At 42.4% G+C, this 22,485-nt stretch overlaps 1 protein-coding gene and 1 long non-coding RNA gene across 3 annotated transcripts in view; one reads left to right on the forward strand and one right to left on the reverse strand.

Annotated features, from left to right (window-relative positions):
• YJEFN3 (YjeF N-terminal domain containing 3) overlaps nucleotides 1-16,728 on the forward strand; it is a 115,150-nt gene extending 98,422 nt beyond the window's left edge. For both annotated transcript variants that reach the window (XM_033956504.1, XM_033956505.1), the window contains 3 exons: nucleotides 7,016-7,129; nucleotides 12,876-13,026; nucleotides 15,649-16,728. In XM_033956504.1, coding sequence (XP_033812395.1) covers nucleotides 7,016-7,129; nucleotides 12,876-13,026; nucleotides 15,649-15,848 — 465 coding nt within the window. In that variant the 3' untranslated portion in view covers nucleotides 15,849-16,728. The remainder of the gene's footprint in view (nucleotides 1-7,015; nucleotides 7,130-12,875; nucleotides 13,027-15,648) is intronic.
• LOC117365737 lies at nucleotides 16,657-19,788 on the reverse strand. The gene is made up of 3 exons (XR_004540448.1): nucleotides 19,720-19,788; nucleotides 17,448-17,554; nucleotides 16,657-17,336 (listed from the first exon to the last, which is right to left on the reverse strand). It is a non-coding gene; the product is annotated as an uncharacterized LOC117365737 (long non-coding RNA).
• Between the last annotated feature and the right edge of the window lie 2,697 nt (nucleotides 19,789-22,485).

Here is a 22,485-nt window from a genome sequence, read left to right on the forward strand (position 1 = left end):
TCCCAGCTACCTAAGAACCCCCTGAATATCGAAGGGGGGGGGGGGTTACATTGTTCTATACAGTGTCTAGAGAAAACAGGACTTCCAACGTTTTTCTAAATAACCCCAAAACATCCTACTGCAGCAGAAACTTCTGTCTGAAATTCAAAACATTTCTGAGTACTTCAATATTCAACAGGATGGAGCTCCAGAGCATCAAACATACAAAACAGTCGAGCTTTTTAATTAATGAAACTCCAGAATTTATTAAACCAACAACTCGGTGGTTCTGAAGACTTTGTGAGTGTGTCAAGGTTGAAGGAGGACACTTTGAACACAAATCATGAATTAATTAGAAAAATACCCCTCATTATACTATTTACTAAGGGCTCCTTTTACTAAGGTACGTTAGGGCCTTAATACGCGGAATAGCGCACGCTAAACTGCCCCGCGTGCTAGACCTTAATGCCAGCATTGAGCTGGCGTTATTTGAGAAGTGTACCGCGCGGTAATTTCATGTGTGCGCCAAAAACGCTAGCGCACCTTAATAAAAGGAGCCCTAAATGTTTTTAAACAGTTGCAAAGTATTCTGAAACTATATAAGGTGTTTAGGGATTGGTTTGTTTTCTCCAGATACTGCGCATATTGTCCAATCTCCATGGAACTCCCTGCTACAGGATTGTAAAACAAGAGTCCTCATATGCTCATTTCAAAACCCTCTTGAACACGTGACCTCTTTAACCAGGCTTTTGGTTAGACTGTGTAGGGCTGATTGTCTGGAGGGCTCTGCCTGCAGTTCACTTCCCTCCCTATATCTCCTTTATCTCCTTCTCAGCAATCCTATCAATAAGATTTGTAGATCCCTTCCTTTTCTCTTTTCCTGTTCTTAATTTATTAACTGCTTTGATTCCAGTTCTGAAAGGTGGTATATCAAGCCTTTCATATGCATAAACATAAATACAATCTCTGCAGTGAGAGAGACGAGGAACCAGCAAAGCACTTCAGCTCGGAAAGAATGCTGTCTTTGCATCCAGGGCCAATGAGACATCTTTTTGTTTGGGGTGTCCAAGTTCCAACCCTTGAGGAAGGTTTGGCATTGGGTCTGTAAATTTCATTCTGCCACTGCTTCTGTAACCCCTTTTCTGCCTATCCGCTATAATAACTCTTTCCTCCCTGGGGTGGATGGACCAAGTTTTGCACGATGGGAAACAAGGGGTATTCATTATGTGTTTCAATTGGTGGGCGATGATGAGAAACTCCGGTCCTTCCCTCAGCTGTGGAAGGAATTTGATCTCCCGCCTACTGATTATTTTGCTTACCTACAAATTCAACATTACTTCCACTCTTTACCTTTGAGCTCCTTAACGGCTTCTTGCCAGGAGCTGTTATCTACGGCCTTTACTATTGGTTCCCAACTTCCTGTCCCGCTTAAATTCCATCATCGTCATTTAAAAGATGAGTCCCCTTTGTTTGACCGTTCAAGGTTGTGGGAAGCCTGGGCTTGTGATCTTATTATAGAACTGCCTGATGATGTGATTTTACAAGCTGTTCACAGGCTGTCTGCATTTCGTAAATATACTCCTTTTTGGGAACAACACTATAAGCTGACTCTTCGCTTGTATATCTCTCCTAAGCGGGCTTATCTCGCTGGGTTCTGTATGTCTGCGGCCTGTCACCGTTGTCAAGCTCCTGAGGCGGGTTTGGGACTCCATCTTTCTTTTTGTGGAGTGTATTTGGGGTATCACTATCAAGCGCTCTCCACTGGTCCTGTTTGGAGTTGTTCCACATTATTTTCCCCGCAAACGAGGAGTTGCTGCTTTTCTCAAATGGACAATACTTATTGCCTTGAAATGTATTCTACTTAAATGGTTTGATGGAGAGGTGCTCGACTACTACCTGTGGAGGTGCCGGATGATTACTCTCCTGATGTGGGAGTGTCGGGAGGTGCGGGACTTCTCGTTCCCGGGTCACTTTTTTCAGTACACTTGGGAGCCCTTCTGGACTACTATGACTTCAGTGGCCTGTAGCCGCCTACTTAACTGTTGATATTCTTTTATATTGTTATACCCTTTCTAAGTACATCTGCTTATTTTTGCAATGCAGTTCGCTACTGGGAATTCACTTGGAAGGAGGACATGGGGTAGGGTGGGGAGTTTGGGGCTCTGGGAGGGGAGCTGTAGTATGGTGTGGGTTTCTTGAAAATGTTTTGAGCTTGTTCTAGCTGTTATGCATATTCTTACCTGTTTCATTCCTTTTGTTGAGCTCAATAAAATATATTTGACAATTAAAAGTATTTCCCTGTAACTTCATCGAGTGTCCCCTTAAAAACCAGCAGAATTAGATCCTCAAACCAGAAGGGCTGGTTCGACCTAGAGCTACTACAGGCAAAAAAGGACCTCATAAAATCGGAGAGACAATGGACCAAATCTGGAACCCAAGAGCACAGAATAGCATGGAGACTCAAACTAAAAAACTACAAAACCCTAACCAAGGATAAACGAAAAAACTTCTATGCCCAAAAAATTGGAAATGTCACAATCAACAGTAGTAACCTTTTCAAACTGGTCAACGATCTTTACAATCTCGAGACAGTTACCGATAACCGCGACGAAGAACCTACACTAACCACCAACTCCCTAGCCGACTTCTTCAACTCCAAAATACTGAAACTAAGAACTTCGATAACTGCCCCTGCCAATCCCCACGGGGACTTTCCAACCCTCCAAGACAACAACAGTTCCAAACCAGACCCGGGGTCCAGAGCAGACCTAAACTGGGATCAATTCACTACTATCGATTGGCAATCCTTCAACAAATTCTATAACAAATATACCAACTCCTTCTGTAGACTAGACACCTGCCCCCCTAATGTTATGAAAATGGCTCCAATCCACTTCAAAGCAAATATGCTGGCATGGGTTAACCTCCTACTATCTACCGGAAGCTTCCCAGCAGAACAAGGCCACATCTCGATCACCCCAATCATAAAAAACACAAAAGAACCACCCAATATCCCGTCCAACTACAGACCGATCGCAAGCATCCCGCTATTCACCAAAATAGCAGAAGGGCTGGTTAATGCCGAACTTACTACATACCTTGATAAATTCAATATCCTTAATGACAATCAATCAGGCTTTCGCTCCGACCACAGCACCGAAACCATTATAGCCTCTCTCCTAGACCACCTTCACACACTCTTCAGCCAAGGCTCCAGTGCCTTGATTGTACAACTCGACCTGAGCAGTGCATTCGACCTGGTCCACCACAACATTCTCCTCGACTGCCTCGCCTACATAGGCATCTCGGGCCAGGTCCTTAACTGGTTCCACGGGTTCTTACGGAACAGATCATACAGGGTATTCAAAAACGACGCCTTCTCATATAGCTGGGAGAACTCCTGCGGCGTGCCACAGGGCTCCCCCCTGTCTCCCACCCTGTTCAACGTCTACCTCGCCTCCCTAGGAAACCTTCTGCAAAACCTCAAGCTCAAATTTTTTTTCTACGCAGATGACATCACTATAGTCATCCCGCTAACCAGTGTCACATCAGAGCTCCTCACCTCCCTCTCAAGCATACTCAATCAGATAGAACACTGGATGTTATCATACAGACTAAAACTGAACCCGGATAAAACAAAATTCTTCCTAGCAACCCCCAAAGATAAAATCAAAGACACCACAATTCAAGTAAAAGGATCCGTTTTCCCCCTTGAACAAAACCTAAAAATACTGGGCGTCACACTAGACAAACATCTATCCCTTGACAAACACACGGACAATACCGTCAGAAAAAGTATCTCGGTGCTTTGGAAACTCCGCACCATAAAAAAATACTTTGACGACACTTCATTCCGCCTGCTAGTACAATCCTCCATCCTTAGCATATTGGACTACTGCAATATCATTTACTTAAGCTCCACAAAAAAAACCATCGGGAGACTCAAAATGATCCAGAACACTGCTGTCCGCCTCATATTCGGCCTGAAAAAATGGGAACACATCACCCCTTTCTACCACAAACTCCATTGGCTGCCATTAAAATCCAGAGTCCTATTCAAATTCGCCTGCTTCTGCTATAAAATAGTATTTGGGTTATCCCCAAGCTACATCATCCCTCACTTCGCCCTGAATCACAGCATCAAGGACTCCCGCAGAATCCAACTCTTCTCCTACCCCTCCCTTAAACTTTGCCACTCTAAAAAATTCCTCGACAAAACCCTCGCCTTCCAAGCCACTAAGCTAAACCCATGGTTATCCCAAATGGCCCTCAAGGCCCCCAACTACCTCGGCTTTAGAAAACTACTCAAAACCCGCCTCTTCCAAGACCAAGATCCCAACGCCCCTTCTATCTAACAACCCCTCTACATCTTTCCCTCACCCCCCCTGGCAACTTTGATCAATTTGTTATTGAACCGCTTGTAACCCCGCTCAACTAATGTAAACCACTTGTAACCTTGTTTAATTGATGTGAACCGCCTAGAACTCTTCCGGGTATGGCGGTATACAAAAATAAAGTTATTATTATTATTATTTCTAATTTTTGATGGACTGAAAAATCTATCCACTAGTACCCGCTCTACTCCACTCAGGATTTTGTAGATTTCAATCAAATCTCCCCCTCAGCCATCTCTTTTCTGAGCTGAAGAGCCCTAACCTTTCTAGTCTTTCCTCATATGAGAGGAGTTCCATCCCCTTTATCATCTTGGTTGCTCTTCTTTGAATCTTCTCTAGTAACGCTATATCTTTCTTAAGATAAGGAGACCAGAATTGAACGCAATACTCTAGATGAGGTTGCACTATGGAGCGATACAGGGGCGTTATAACATTCTTAGTCTTGTTAACCATCCCTTTTTTAAAATAATTCCTAGCATCGTTTGCTTTTTTGGCCACAGCCACACATTGGGTGGAAAGTTTCATCGTATTGTCTATGATGACATCCAGATCCTTTTCTTGGACGCTAACCCCCAAGGTGGACTGTGATTTGGGATATTCTTCCCAATGTGCATGACTTTGCATTTGTCCACATTTTTTTTTTTGTTAATTTTTATTCATTTTTAAAACTCACAATAAGTGTAACATATAATACAATCATTTATACTTTAACATCACTTAATATATCATCAAATTCTAACTTGCATCAAATATCCCCCCTCCCTTATACCCAAGTTATTCATAAGCACAAGAAATCATAAAATATTCCCACCCTGGATGTGTATGAACAAAAGGGAAAAAATTTATATTTATTCTCTGCAGTAATTTCAATCTTTAGAGCATCTTGTTAATGGTTCCCAAATAACCTGAAATTTCTTAAAATTTCCTTGCTGCATGGCAATTATCCTTTCCATTTTGAATATGTGACACAAAGAGTTCCACCAAAAGCTATAATTCAGCCTATTCCAATTTTTCCAATTATTCGTAATCTGTTGTATGGCAACCCCTGCCATAATGAGTAGAAGCTTATTGTTATTAGAGGATATTTGACTTTTTGCCCTCATTGCCATGCCAAACAATACGGTGTCATAGGATAATGCTACCGGATTATCTAACAAATTATTTATTTGACCCCTATATTGATTTCCAAAAAGCAAGTATTAATGGACAATAGAATAACAAATGATCTAATGTCCCAGCTTCAAGATGACAGTGCCAGCATCTATTAGATTTAGAGTTATCTAATTTCTGTAAACGAACTGGGGTCCAAAATGCTCTATGTAACAGAAAAAAACCAGTTTGTCTCATAGATGCAGACACTGAACATCTCATCCTCCAAGCCCAAATATGTGGCCGTTGAGATGCAGTAATTTGATGCTTGATCTCAATGCTCCAAATGTCCCGAAGATCAGTTTTTGGTTTCTTATTTAAAAATCCAGATATTAATTTATACCACTGAGTGGCCTGATGTCCCAGGAAGTCCACCTGAAAGCCATATAAGCGGCAAACTATACTGATTACTGAGATTTTTCCATTCAGGGAACCCAACCTGAATGGCCTGCATCAACTGCAACCATCTATAATTTTGTGATTTATTAAGACCAAATTTGTGTTGCAATTGTGAAAAATCAAGCAGCTTACCATCTGAAATAACATCATCCAAAGTACGTATACCCGCTTTCATCTAATACTTCCAGATGATCTTAAATCCGCCAATTTGAATTTTGGAGTTCAGCCATAGGGTCTGATGAGTTGATATATGAACCGAAATAGGTGTTAAATTATTCACATATTTTAAGGTTTTCCATGTATCTATTAGGATTCTATTATCCTTATATAATCTAGGCATCTTAACACTCAACACATGACTCAACCTCAATGGTGAACACTCAACACATGACTCAACCTCAATGGTGACATGAGTTGCCATTCCAACCATAACCAGTCTGGGAGGTTTTCCATGAGCTCAGGGAGGATCCAGTACATACCCTGACGCATGATATAGGCTTGATGGTACCTATAAAAGTTGGGAAAATTTACCCCACCCTCCGCATTTGTCCACATTAAATTTCATCTGCCACTTGGATGCCCAGTCTTCCAATTTCCTAAGGTCTGCCTGTAATTTTTCACAATCCACATGCATTTTAACAACTTTGTACACATTCCCATTTTAGATTTCACAGTGTCTGCTATCACTATCATAGGCTGTGTCTTTGTGGCCTGCTGTCCGGTAAAGGTGTAAAGTGTAGGAAGGGAGGTGCTGGATTTGGAGGACAGCAGACACATCTAAGAAGAAATCCAGGTCCAGGGAGCAGATGTTGGATTGCATGCTCAGTATTTTGGTGGTGCTGTGGCACCTATGGCTACTGCTGTTCTGATGCCTATATCTGTCTGTCTGTGAATGTGATCTATTGCTTCCCACCTGCTCTGTGGAATATCCACAGGAGAAACTGGGAGGGAGGCTGGTGGGGCTGAGGAGGGGGAAGTGGCCTGAGGAGGCTGGTAAAGTTCCTACGTTGGGGGTGGGGGTGCGTGGAAGGGGTCAGGAGACAAACAAGCAGAGAACTAACAATGTTCAACTAAATGTATTACTTCCTGCCCAGGACTATGAACCGACAATCTTCTATCCCAAGAGGTCCCTGAATTCCCTGTACAAGGACTTCACCACTCAATGTGAAAAGATGGATATCCCCTTTCTGTCCTACCTGCCTACAGAGGTATGTGGTTGCATTTCTAATGCCGGATGGGGTAGATGGCATGCCTCTGCTTTTAACTTTCTGTACTTGAAAGGTAGGACACAGGTAGAGGGGTATTTTGTATGCAGGCACTTAGGATAAGAGGGTAAGAAGGCTAGTGTAAGTGGCAGATACAGATATTTACACCAATCCTAGAACAGATGAAATGGCTGCAACAATATTGGTCATATAAATTCTAGTATTTTATAATCTAGCTGTATACTTGAGCACTTGCCAAAATACTAGGATTACCATATTATGAAAAAGAAAACCCCGGACACATAACCCCTCCCCATTCCGCCTCCCAACCCCACCCTGTTCAGTCCCATCCTGGTTCTGCCCCCAGCCCTGCCCCCGGCAAGACTCCTCTCTTTTACAACCAGCTCCGGCCGCCTTTGGTGGGTCTGGAGCATACGCGGATGTGTGTGACATCATCCACACATGCTCAGAGGCCCTCTAGATGTGGCCGGAACTGGTTTTGGCTTTCCAAACCCAGGACAAATGCCAGTTTTTGGAAAGTCTGTCCGGGAGCCCGGACAGTCCTCTAAAAAGAGGACATGTCTGGGTTTTTCCGGACATTTGGTAACCCTATGAAATGCCCATTCCTCTGCACACTCACTGGCAAAATACGCATTATTATGTCCCAGTGCATACATTTTAGCTATGCAGTATTCTGTAAAGCGTCATTTACAAATGTACAGTGCCCAAACCACATGTTAACGATTGAAAAACCTTCCAAAATGGATGATTATTTTACCACTTAAAGTAGAGACCGACCAAAACCATCTTTTCTAATTTCTATTGAAACCAAACCTGTGACTGAATTTTTATCATTTTGATTCAGCCAAAATGGAAACCATAAATGAAAACTGCTGCACCCCCTTCCTTCAACCCTCCTCCAAACAGGAGCAGTTCACCTCAGAGGCTCAGTCTCCCCCCCCGGCCTTCCCCAAGAACAAAGGCAAAATGGCTCCCCCCAGGCCCTCCCACCGCTTTTGGGGCCGGATTTCCCCACCCCTGGGTTTATCTTAAAAGCATTCGTAGTGCAGGAGCGATCTGCTGCACTCACCTCTGTCCCTGCTGGCTCTGTTGTCAACATGGCTGTTGGGATTTCGTGAGGCTGCTGCCAGAAGTCATGGCAGCCATGTTGAGCTTTGAGCCGGCATGGTTAGGTATTCAGCCCTACACCTGCAGGCTCCAATCTCAATATGGCTGCCGCCGTTTCTGGCAGCAGTCTTTATGAGACTGCCCTATGTTGACACTGAAGCTGGCAGGGGCTTTTAAGGTAAGCTTGGGGGTGGGTGGTCTGAACTCACAGGGGTGGCGGGTCTGGGGGGGACCTTGTTTTTATTCAGAGGGCCTTGATCCAGGGAGGGGGGTGGAGAGGAAGAGAGCAGGGACTGAACCAGAGTTTTGGTTTCAGCTGAAAATACACTTGTATTTTTGGCTGAAACAAACAAACAAAAAGGCCAAATTAGGCTTTGGGATCACATTTAACACCATAACTGAAACTAAAAATGAAATTCAGTCAACTTCTACTTAAAGTATGCACCCCGTTATGGAATTACTTCCAGAGTCTGCACAGGAAGAATACAAAAAGTTGATAAAATATCCCTTGCAGGAGAAGTGAATACTTTTTATGTATAACAATTTTTATTGAAAGAATCAAATAATCAGTACAATAGGATAATACAAAAATACATTCAATACAATAAGAATCACAATAATATTTCATACAAATTTAAATCATTCTTTCAAGTTTAATTTCCATATGAATTAATTCAATCGTATCTACACCTCCCGTAATTCCATCTCCTACCCACTATCTTCCCATAAATGAAATCCCACACCCTGGATGAAAGTTGACAAAAATAAAGAAAATAAAAAACTGGAATGTAATTAATAAACCTAATTTTCATAATAAATCAATGATAACCAAACTTCATATTTTTGGTGAAAGATTCTGAATATATGGATCCCAAACCTCCATAAAAAGAGATTTTTAGGCGAACCTCGAACCTCCCAACTCTCAAACAAAAATAAGCGATGTAATTGATTCCTCCAATGCCAAAAACTTGGAGGTTCTTTCTGCAATCAAAATTGCATAATACATTTATGCCCAATCATACAGGCTTTTTGAAATAAAAGACATTTTAGTTGGCCAAAAACCCCACAAGCTGATGCTTTACCAAAAATTATTCCCCGCCTAGGACAACCCACTATCGAATTACCCCATAAAGAACCCAAAAATAAATGGATGGCAGACCAAAATGAGTTGATCAAAGGACACAACCAAAAAGCATGAGATAATGTGCCAGGATCTTTATTACATTTAATACAAATTGGGGTATCTATTAAATTTGCATGAAAAGCTTGAATTTGGGAAAAATAAGCCCTATGTAAAATTCTATAAGTATATTCTCTCCAAACAAACCCTTTTATAATTTTTGGTAGTCTATTAATAGATTGAGTAAAATCAAGAAGAGAAATCTGAATTCCCAACTCCTCATTCCAATTTTGTAGAATTTTATCATATGTACGGGTAGGTAATATATTCCACCACCATTCGTGTAATAAAGAACTGAAATAGGCACATCATCACATTGATTAAAAAAAGAAATAATTCTGTCATGAACTCCACAAGAAAAATTCAATCTCTTCAATTTATTAATATAATTTACCAATTGCATATAAACATATAATGACCCAGGACCCCCTCCCACTACAATGAGAAAGGTCAGGAAAACTCTTAATCTTCCCAGTTTCATCCAATACTTGTGATAAATAATAAATACCTTTAAGCCCCCAAATTTTAAAAATCTTAGATGTCATACTAGGTTGAAAATCTCCATTACCCTGAATAGGTAGCAAATCTGTTATACATGGATTATATCTCATAATTTAATTCAATTTCCCCAAACTGACCTCATTGAAGATAAAATAGGATTACCTTTAAAATGGATCGGTAATTTAGATGGATGTATCTGAAGAAGATATAATAAATGAAAAGGGTAATAGAAGGCTTTTTCATATAATATAGGAGAAAATAAAACATCATCAAACACCCAATCCCTAATATGTCGTAGTAAGCAAGCCTTCCCATAAATCCGAAGATCAGGAAGACCCATGCCACTCCATGTTCCTGAACCTAGTAAAAAATCAAAAAATAATTTTGGCTTTTACCCATCCCAACAAAATTTAGTAATAACTGTTCTTAATTTCCGCCAATCTTTATTTGTCAATTCTAGGGGAAGCATTTGTAATGTATATAACCATTTAGGAAAAATAACCATTTTAAAAAGAGCAATACGACCACCTAAGGATAAAGGCAAAGAATGCCATTTTAATAACTTTTGTTTTGTGTAATTCATCAAATCGGGAACCACAAGTACAAGGGGTCACTCAGAGAAATTGAGAGGGGACAAGTTTAGAACAAATGCGAGGAAGTTCTTTTATACCCAGAGGGTGGTGGACACATGGAACGCGCTTCCGGAGGTTGTGATAGGCCAGAGCACATTACAGGGTTTCAAGGAAGGTTTAGATAGGTCCCTAAAGGATGAGGGGATTGAGGGGTACAGATAGATGTAGAGGTAGGTTACAGAAATGGTCAGGAACCACTTCACAGGTCATAGACCTGATGGGCCGCCGCGGGAGCGGACCGCTGGGCGCGATGGACATCTGGTCTGACCCAGTGGTGGCAACTTCTTATGTTCTTATAACCATATAAAAATTTAGAATCTATAGGAATATAAATTCCCAAATATTTAAATTTATCTTCCATCCATCTAAGAGGAAAATTAGGACCCCACTGTAATCTTAAACTATCATTAGTAGCCAAAGCTTCAGATTTATCCATATTTAATTTGAATCCTGAAAAATCACCATACTCAGCAAAACTTTCCAATAGAGATTGTAAGGAAATCTTAAGATTAGTTAAATGTACTAAAATCATCCCTATCCCCTAGACCAGAGATAGGCAATTCCAGTCCTCGAGAGCCAGAGCCAGGTCAGGATATCCACAATAAATATGCATGAGATCGATTTGAATCTCAAGGAGGCAGTGAATGCAAATCCATCTCGTACATTTTCATTGTGGAGATCCTGAAAACCTGACCTGGCTCCGGCTCTCGAGGACCGGAATTGCCTACCCCTGCCCTCGAGAGCCGGAGCCAGGTCAGGTTTTCAGGATATCCACAATGAATATGTATGAGATGGATTTGAATGCACTGTCTCCTTGAGATGCAAATCCATCTTATGCATATTTATTGTGGATTTCCTGAAAACCTGACCTGGCTCCAGCTCTCGAGGACTGGAATTGCCTAACCCTGCCCTAGACCAGAACCAGCTGCTGGGGCTCATTGCCAAAGTCCAGAGTTTCCTCTTTAAAAAGAAGTTTACCAGAAATTGATGTTCCGACTACTTTCTTTTTCATGCTCCTTTGTAAATTCTTTTGAATAGGGGGTGGGGGTAGGGGATAGGCAGGTCCTGATCTTAAGGAAGGGAAGATACCCACCACTTGGCTGCTGCAGTATTATTTCTCCATAAGAAGCGGAGAAAGAAACACCCACATGTTATTAGCATAATTAAAATGAAGTACTAATGACCTGCTGAAAAGAATCCAAGGCCCTAGGGTGGGGAGAGGAAAGCAAAGGTTGAAAAATCTACTGGAGCCGTGAAATACACCATAATGGATTTAATTACCATCACACTCCCTGTAAAGTGTATTTGGGGAATTGCATTTGATTTTGTTCAGTATTTGTTTCCTTTTCTTTTCATTTTGTGCTGGGCTGTTGCAAGCAGGGACCTGCTCCATTTCATTTCCTGAGGTTTCTCTGCCCAGAAAAAATGCCAAGTTCACAGCACATTGAAGTAGCATCTTACCTTCTAATATTTCATATATAAGGTCTGCACTTTGCACGAGATCATTTTATCCTTATGACACGGTAACTTTGGGAACCTCTGGGAGTCCTGTCGGATCCTGCTACTGTGCTTTCTATTTCTGAAAATGCTTTTAAATAGCTTTGAGGTTCCCTTTTAATTGTGTTTCACTGTTAAGTATTCAGTTATTACCATAAAATTAAATAAAAAGAGTCTAACCTGGCTTGGTAACAGTGCTCCTGGCCCAGCATGCTTTGGAGGGAGTGTCTGCAGGCCCTGGGAGGAGGGAGCCCTAGTCATCGTACAATAGTGACATCTAGTGGCCACATTTAGGAACTGTGTTTGCAGGGGCCCTGGCACATAGCCAAGGAAACTAGACTAAAAAGTAATTTGGGAGGGGGATATGAAAGAGAAGTAAAATCTCCAAATACCAGATCCCTCCCCTAGGCCCCTATTTACTAGAGAAAACCTTATTAATAGACCCCCAATAGTTTTGACTGAACTAGAGGAAACTTCATGAGATGGGTTAATTTCATCTTCTAGAAATCAGCTATTTCTCTCTCTTCAAAGTATTCACAAGGTTCTGGTACGTGCAATGTGCAACTTAAAAACTGTTTCTTCCACTTTTGATATTTATTTATTGTGATTTATTAATATGATATGAAGTCTCCCAAGAACCCCTTCCTCTAGAAACCAGAAATGCCCACAGCTACCAGAAGTGAAATTCATTTGAGATCATATATTTCCCTTCAGGATTGACACTGTTTTGTTTTGCAACAGAAAGTGCTGAGATGTTGACATTATCCTACTTCTTCAGAGCTGCTTTTGATTTTCCCCTCACCCTTCCCAGGTGCAGCTTATAAACGGCGCTTATAACTTAGTAGTGGATGCCATCCTCGGATTGGAGACTGACCCCACCACAGTGAAGGAACCATATGCTGGTATCTTAACCACTCTTAAACAAATCAAACTGCCTCTCGTCAGCCTAGACATCCCTTCGGGTAAGGAATGCCATGGGATCATGTTGCACCACTTCATTCTCATTGTGTCATAACACTCCTTGTGAGAAGAAGGAGAGGAACAAAGGGCTCAATCTTCCTGTGTTGTGGCCACAGGAGCTGGCTCTGTGGATGCTGTAGGTGCTTGATCACCCTCAATATTTTTCAACCCCTTTAACTGTGTCCAGGGAGAGATACTTCCCATTGAGTTTAGCACCTCTATTCTCGAGAGCCGTATTCCAGTCGGGTTTTCAGGATTTCCCCAATGAATATGCATTGAAAGCAGTGCATGCAAATAGATCTTATGCATATTCATTGGGGAAATCCTAAAAACCCGACTGGAATATGGCTCTCGAGGACCGGAGTTCCCTACCCCTGCTCTATTCCCTATTACTCCATTCATAACTCTCCCCTCCTCAAACAGCTATAATGTAACCTAAATATTCTGTAATTCCTTATAGTTTAAGTTGCCTTGAACCTATTTAGGTATAGCGTGACTCAGAAATACTACCAGGGATCTCAAAGTCCCTCCTTGAGGGCCGCAATCCAATCGTGTTTTCAGGATTTCCCCAATGAATATTCATTGAAAGCAGTGCATGCACAAAGATCTCATGCATATTCATTGGGGAAATCTTGAAAACCCGACTGGATTGCGGCCCTCAAGAAAGGGACTTTGAGACCCCTGGATTAGGGTTACTAGACATCTGGATTTTCCCAGGACATGTCTAGGGGGTCTGGACGGCTTTTCAAAACCCTGCACTTTGTCTGGGTTTTGAAAAGCTTCCTGACATAATTGCTTCGGGAAGGGGCGTCCGTGCTTGCGCGTGACGTCATTGCAACATGTCTGCGCATGCACGGATGCCGTCTGGGGGCGGGGCTGGAGGCAGAACTGGGCGGTCCTGGTGGGGGCATGGCCATGGGTCTGGATTTTCCCAAAGGAAAATCTGGTAACCCTAGATGAGATTAGATTTTGAAACGTTGACTCCTATGGTTGTGGCCTGGGTGCTGTTAGTCCCCTGAACCGCATTGAGAACATTCAAAAACAAAGCATCCTCAGTGGTTAGGGGACAGGAGCAGCAAAGCACATTCTCTCTGTATTAACGTTCACATCTTGCTCTATCTTCTTCCCAGTGTGATGGAGTAGGGCCTAATATCCTGTTTCCCGGGCCCCCAGTCACTAAGATTGCTCTGTGCCCTGTGAGTGAGCAGCGAGAGGCAGACTGGGTGGGATTCTTTGAGGAGAGCGTTACCACGTCTTAATGGTTTGTACAGTACTGGGACCCCATTTCCTTTCTTCCTTTGATGAATATAATCCCAGTGGCGCCCTTTCACTGGGATTCCTGAGCCACAGCACTGGCACCTTAATATACGAGATGATTTTTCCAGTCAGGTCAAGTCAAATAAGCCTTATTTTGCAGTCTTGTGGCGTTTGCGGCTTTTAAGGAGTACCGCGGCGCTGGCTTCAGGCGTACTGGGGTTGCATCTACCTAGATTTCCAAGGTGGTGGCTTTTTTCTGAGGAGCATTTCACATCCTTTCTGCTGCTCTGCAGAAAATGTGAGACGTGATGTAATTTAAAAACACACCAGTGTCTGCTGAGCCCCGTCTGCTATTGCCATTTAGCTACCTTCAAAAAGCGGGGGAATTCATCAGATGGAATAATAAACAGAAGCTCCAGAGGCGGATGTCTCATCTTGCACCAAGTTAAACGCTGGTAGACGCCAGTGACCATGGACTCGGTGCCACAGGAGCCCTGGCAGGACCTGCCCCTCTCATGGATGAGGTTTAATGCCATCTGAGTGGAGAACACACTAATTTAGGGTATTACAGGGCTTCAAAATTCAAGGGGTTTTGTGAATTTTTTTTTTTTCTTTCTTCCCTCTGCTCCCCACCCTTCCCCCACTTCTTGACTGGCATATAAAAATGTCGCTCAGGGTAAGTTTTACTGTCCTGCACTTTGTATTTGTAGCACATGTATAAAGAGAAGAGAGAAGAGCCCTCCTCCCGGGTGGAGGAAGGGCAATGAATAAAGACTTGCGGTGTTCTGACCCAATAGACATTCCAGCCCCAAAAATAGCAGACTGTGATTTCATAGCTTTAAAATGACATCTGACCAGTACTAAATACAACCCCCTCCCACCCTTTACCAGTGAAGGAGCCTGGACTGTGCTGGAATATTATAACTGGATGCCACAAAGCTTTTTATACCCAAAGGCCTAGGATTACTTTGATCTGGTTTTATTACTTCATTGGAACTGCTGCATTTTGCGTTGTTGGTCTTTTTTTTTTTTTTTTTAAATCCCTGGTGATCTTCGCTCTGATGTGTGGATGTGCAACCTGATCAGTGAAGTTAATGCTGGCAGAATGCTAAAGGGGGCAGGGGGAACTAGCCACTTCTTAAAACTGTAGCTCAACAACGGGCCTGCTTGGGTCACCGTGGTGTGAGAGTAAAAGGGGTGGAGGGGGGGAAGGTGAACCGGAGGTGAAGAGGGCCAGGAGGGTCCTTATCTGCAGACAGCTGCCCTGTTACTGTGATGGGACTGCCTAACTTGTCTAGAAAATAAAGTTATTATTATTATTATTATGACTTCTGGAGTGTAATTGTTTTGGTTTTCCTTCTTGCCAGGGTGGGATGCTGAGACGGGGCACTCAGAAGGGATCACTCCTGAGGTTCTTGTCTCCTTGACCGCACCCAAGAAGTGTGCCACACAGTTCCTAGGAAAACACCATTTTGTAGCCGGTCGCTTTCTGCCTTATGACCTGCAGAAGAAATTTGAGTTGAACCTGCCGGTGTACAGTGGCGCAGAGTGTGTCGCTCAGCTTTAAGAAGAGCAGAAAAGCATCTGTCGATAATAATTATTAGAACAGGAGAATGTGAGCTGTTTGGATTTTTGAAATTAAAACACAGGGTAGTACATATGACCACCTAGAGCATGTTTCCTTTACAATCCAAGACTAGAACAATCATCTCAAGGGCTACATTTATTTAACCTACCCAAACCCCGTCCTTTCATCCGCCCTGCCCTCCAAAATAGTCATCTAGAGAATGAGCTGCCCCTTACTGCCAGATTCATCTAGGACCATGAAGGAGACCTGTAGAGGACACAAAGCAGCCTGTGGAGGAGGTGGAGTGGTACAGGGCTACGTACAGAGACTCACTGTGGATCCTCGTAGAGGCTGAAAAACACAGTCGCGCAATGGTAGGGCCGACATAGGAGGAGCCCAGTTAGAAAACACAGGGAGAAGAAGTGCATGTGTGCTGGAGAGGCAAGAGCTATGCAGTATAATCTGTGTGTTGAAGTAGAATGCTTGCTGCCTTGTGTATAGCTATCAACCTTGTAATCTCCCTTGGAATGCCCAGGCTAATTTCTTATTGTAAACCGCCTAGAACTGAAAGGTACTGGCGGGATAGAAGACACCAATGTAGTGTAATGTAATTTCCTGTATGACATTATGGCGGTGTTTAACAGGGAGTTATTCCTAAATACTGTACACTATCCCTTACTTAACTGCAGTGTGAACACGGAACATAAGAATAGCCTACTGGGTCAGACCAAAGGTCCATTGAGCCCAGTAGCCCGTTCTCACGGTGGCCAATACAGGTCCCTAGTACCTGGCCAAAACCCAAAGAGTATCAACATTCCATGCTACCGATCCAGGGCAAGCAGTGGCTTCCCCCATGTCTTTCTCAATAACAGGGTATCACATAGATATTCTCCTAAGGGGGGGGGGGGATGATGCACAAGCTAGGGAGAGGACACCTCAGCTATTACACAGTCATGCCATCCAGTTGCCAGACGTGGAGTGTGAATGGAAGCCATAGGCTGTGACCCCTGCGATGAATGATATTCCCTGCACTGTAGCCCAACACAGAGGCCAATTCTGACAGAGCAGGAGAGAACTGAAGAGCCCAAATCTCTCTTGTCCTTATATCCTGAGACACACAGGTGCTTACACAGCACAGGGACAATTTTGTCAGAATAGTAACATCTTAATGTTAAACAGAAGGAAGAGGGAAGAACGTTCTCCAGGGCAGGCCAACCGCATTTTGCTTCCAGGTGAGGACTTGTGTCTGATCTGCCAAAGAAGGCTGATATACAGGGAAGAACCAAGTCCTTTGCATCCAAGTTGGCTTTTCATCACAGAGTACTGACGCTTTCTGTGATCGACATGGTGCACCAGGATCTGCATGTTGCCTGTGCAGTTTGGCTGCGGTGGAGTGTGTGTGTTTATTTTTTGACCGCTTGAAGCTGTAGCTGATGTCAATGAAAGCCCCAGTACCACTCCTGTTCCTCACTGCCACTCCTACTTAAGCTGCAAAAGAGGGAAAAGAAAAGGTTAATGTGGAAATGATTGGCATAGGAATATTGTTCGGAGGGGTGGGGTGGGACTGGTGCCAGAAAGCAAGACTGCTCCCTGTCTTACCCTACCATCTTCTGTCCTGAATTATTTTCTAAGTCGTCAAATACTTTTCAGTCTGTGTCAGATCCTCCTCCAGGTTTGCAGTTTAAGTTAAACAATTCACCAGAGCACTGTGAAAATAACCAACATGTTCTTTTTTTTTTGGTAACCAAAACTTGTCTAATGTACTTTTGATTTGTTTTAATGTTCTGGCTACAACTATGTTACTGGCTACAACTATGGTACTGCTCAGTCTTGTTCTCTTTCTAGGTGATCTGGTTTAGAGAATGACACGGGGACACATTTTTCCCCGTCCCCGCAGGAACTCAATTTCCCCCATCTCGTCCCCTTAAGCTTGTCGCTGTCCCTGCCCCTGGCTCCATTACTGTAAGCTCTGCCTTAACTGCACAAGCCTCGAACACTTATGATTTTATAGTGTTTGTGGCTTGTGTAGATGAGGACAGGGCTTTCAGGAATGGGGTAGGGACAGGAAAAGAACTCGATGAGTCGGGAAAATGAGTTCCTGCGGGGACGGGGAAAAATTTGTCCCCATATCATTCTCTAATCTGGTAAAAGACTACCTGTGATATATCTGTGTAGCATTTTCAATTCATCTCTTTAATATCCTGATTCTTATATAAATATCCCACACTCAGAGAGCCTTCTCCGCCCTCGTCCTACCACAGAACTACCCAGAGCAACTTTCAACTGAAAACGTGTTTGTTTTCTTTTTCTTTTAATTTCATTAGGTCTTTGTATTAAAATGTAAGCATAACACAGAACAGTACATAATTAAAACAAACCACATCAAATGAGTTTTGTATGACGTATCCATCAATATCTTTCAAACCAAACTGCTTAGAATAAGCACAATATATGATGTCTATTTTAGATTTTTTTTGAAACCATTAACACCACCCACCCCATTCATTAGCCAGTATAATTCCCAAACAAGCAGCCCAAAAGCTTTTCTCAACTCCCAACCCCAGGTGTCTTCCCATGTTGGAGTCTGTTTCCTTTTCATTTCAGAAATGAAAACAAAACTCCAAAGTTTAAAAATCGAAAACCCCCCTCATGTGCCTTCTCTGCTCTCTCTCCCCTCCCCCAAAGACTGCTTGCACCATCTATAGCAGTTGTCTCAAACTCGCAGCCTGGGGGGGAGGGGCCATATGCGGCCCGTCAGGTACTATTTTGAGGCCCTCGGTATGTTTATCATAATCACAAAAGTAAAATAAAACAGTTTCTTGATCATATGCCTCTTTAGCTATAAATTACAATATTATTATTAAGTCTTAGCCAATAGGAAAGATTTATAAACTATAAAGAGTTTTACCTCATGCAAAATTGTCATTTTTTTAATAAGACACTAACTATTTTTTCTGAGGCCCTCCAGGTACCTACAAATCCATGTGGCCCTGCAAAGGGTTTGATCTATAGGATTTCCACTTTCCACAGTAAAAATGGGGCAGGAGTGATTTCCAGTTGCTTCTGCTCCCACTCTAGGCCTCCTCAGGTTTAAGTTTCAAGTTTATTAAAACTTGATCTACTAGAATTGTCTTTCAGGGTGGTTTACACAATATAAAAATATATAAAATGAAAACTAGTAAGAGAAAAGGTGAAGAAAGAGGAACTCCATTTTGTTAACAGTAAAGCTAGAGAAAAAGTCAAAGTCAGAGAGAATTATGCAGACACACCCCTTCCGTTGCCCGGGATTCCCTGAGGCGAAGAGTAAAACCGAAATTAGAGGCCAAAGACATCATGAAAAAGAAAGTTGTTAAGGGAAGCTAGAAAGCTTCATGAAGGTTTTTCTAAATGAAGCTGTAGAGGAAGGGTGTTCTGTAATGTAGGGCCAACGGGACTGAAGGCCTTGGATCGCAAAGGCAAAGCGTATTTGATGAAATGAAGGAATGATTAATATGTTTGTCTGGTAGGATCTCAGAGTTCTGGAAATGAAATAAAGGATCAAATGCCATGATAAATACAATGGGAGGCCAGAATGATTAATTTTATGTACTAGGATGAGACTTTTAAAGGTAATCCAGTGAGTAATAGGCAACCGGTATTCCTCGCAAAGAAGAGGGGTAACATAATTGAATTTTGTTTGATCCAGTTAAGACTTTCATTGCTTAGTTGTAGGCATTGAAACTCTGAGGATTTAGCTTCATGAAGGAGACTGTTACAGTAGTCTAGAGCAGTGGCGTAGCGAGGGTAAGAGGTGCCTGGAGCGGAGATGCCCCTCCCCCACCCTCCTCTCTACCCTCCCCCATCTCTATGCGTCCCCTTCCCTTCCCCGTACCTCTAGTTGCTCACCACTGTGAGTAACAATTTCAGCGTGCTCCTCACAATCTCAGGCACTCTCCTTCTGACATCACTTCCTATGTGCGGCATCCGGAAGTGACATAAGCGGGAGAGCTGATGCGGTCACGAGGAACATGTTGAAGTTGTTGCTCATGGTGGTGAACAACTACGAGGTATGGGGGAAGGAAAAGGGGAGCACATGCAGGGCGAGGGAAGGAGTGGGAAGGGGCGGAGAGGAGGAGGGATGCCAGTGCTCCCACCAAAATGGCGCCCGGGGCTGTCCCCCTAACCCCTCCCCCCCCTACTATGTTACTGGTCTAGAGCCCTTATGTCCAGAAGGTTGCTGTGCAAGTAAGACTGGTTGTAGCCAGTCTTACTTGCAAGTTAGCTTAGCCTCCAATGCACAAAAGAGTTCTTGGGGAATTTACCAATCACGTAGCAGCCACAGAGCATTACAAGGAGCTCATTAATATTAAAAGGAGCACTTCACGTAATGCACAGCAAGGAACGCCCACCTCATACTGTGGAAACTTTTCTGGCAGGTCTGGAGCTGTTGGTGACTTCACTGGTCAGAGCAGTATGCTTCAATTTGAGCAGTTTGCATGTATTTTGTGCATGTGTGCCCCACGTCTAAAACCAATGTGTAACAAAAGAAATAAAAGGAAAAAGACTTCCAAATTTGCAGCAGCAAAAGGGTCTTCAGCTGCATCTGCCCTTCTTTCTCTTTACCTGAGTTCCGCAGTCACAGCCCTGCAGTGGACTTGGCCCGCGCACACGAACTGTGCCTAACATTCACCTCTTGTGCACAGGTACCAGGCATAATTCCGCCCCCTTTCACCGTGGTACACAGCATTGCTGAACATTGCCCAGAAAATGAAACTCATTCCCAACTCAGTGCTTTCTACCGGGTTGCCGGAGCTCTGTGCATCCGGCCCTAGGTTTGTAATTACTAATGAGTGAATGAAGACCTGGAGTGCTAGTTTTGTAAATAGCTGGCGTACTGAATAAATCATTTTATGTTTGTAATCGCAGCGTTATACTATATGAGAAATACAGAAGTGCTAGGTAAGGTTTCAATTGAAGATGACACAGAGAATTCAAAATAAACATGAGTTCCTGCAATAGAGATTGGATGATCAAGGATGAAAGAACCGGTACAAGACATCAATAAGGCATGTGTTTTTTCAGGATTTATTTTTAGCTTGGCAGCAGATGGTTAGTTATAGTAAGTAGTTCCGTATTAAGGTCATTAATGTTCTGTAGGTGATTATTCTCTAAGGTGGCAACAATCTGGATATCATCCCCATACACGTAGGCAGCAAGTCCAAGGGTATGAATAAGGGTCAGTAGTGGGGCCATATAGATGTTGAATGGAATAGGGCATAAAGCCTTGTGGGTCTCTATAATCAGTTTTTAATACATTGGAAGATGAATTATGCAAATAAGCGCAGTATAATCTATTTGAAAATTCTCTTGGAATCAGTTAAGGGCTATACCAGAGATACTGAGGTCAGTAAATCATTCAAGTAAAATGGAATGGTCAACAAAACCGAATGCAGCTGATAGATCTAATGAAAGAAGAGTAACAATTTTATCTTGGTTGAGATAATGGAGAATGGTGATAGTCAACCCAAGGAGCACAGTTTCAGCACTATGACCTTTTCTGAAGCTGGTCTGATGAGGATGTAATGCATTAGTTTTTTCTAAATAGTCGGAAAGTTGTTGTAAAACTAAATATAAAACAGAAGAGAAGACCAAGTCATCAAGCTGAAGAGAACACTTTAATGGGAACATATTTGCAATGTAGAGTACAAACGGTCCATTTTTACTCTACATTGCATATACTGTATGCTCTCATTAAAGTATGCTCTTCAGCTTGATGACTTGGTCTTCTCTGCTGTTTTATGCTTGGCTTGATTTTTTGCAGTTTTCTTCTCCTTTTATGGCGTAAAACTAAATATTACATTATTTTTGAGACAAATGGTAACTGAGAGATAGGGTGCTAATTTGATAGTTTTTGTTTAGGGAAGAGTCAGGCAGTTTTCCCGTTGGTAGGAAAGATATCATTTTCAAGACTTTTAGATACCATAACAGGTAGTGGGTAAATAAAGACATCAATGAATTTCTTGACATAATGTGAGAGAAGAGGATCGAGCAATGAAGCCATTTTTGAAATAGAATCAAGTGTTAATGAAATGTTAGCAACAGAGGGAAGATTACAAGATGACACAGAGGGGATCTTGAGGGAGCTGGACACAGAAGAGAATGGGGGTGTGAGATAGAAGATGGTGGGGAAAGAAAAGTTCTGAGAGAATTAGCCTTGGCAAAAAAATGCAAAGTCAAGTCAGAGGCAGTTGGGCCTTCTGGAGAGAACTGAGAGATGGGAGTGATAGATGTAAGAAATCTAAGAATTCAATAGATCTTTCCAGAATGAGGGCATTAATAATTTGCTATGAAAACTATTTTTTCTTTGCCTGCTGTATATCAGATATATAAGAACAGAAGAAGACTTCTTTTTCTCATCAGTATTTGACTTTGTCTTAGATTTAAAGCTTATAGCTATGGATTGGTTTGTGACTGAACTTTTATAATTCAAAGGTTTATCTCTAGTCTTAGTCATCTTGAGCTCTATCGGTTAAGCAGTATATAAACTCCCTCATTAGATTAGTAGTATGACAAAAGCCATATTTTTTCAAGGTGCCACAAATGTTGTTTTAAGAGTAGGAAGTTAGGAGTGAACCAAGGATTTTTTTAATTTCCTAGA

This window comes from Geotrypetes seraphini, chromosome 8 (assembly GCF_902459505.1).
Source record: "Geotrypetes seraphini chromosome 8, aGeoSer1.1, whole genome shotgun sequence".
Lineage (NCBI taxonomy): Eukaryota > Metazoa > Chordata > Amphibia > Gymnophiona > Dermophiidae > Geotrypetes > Geotrypetes seraphini.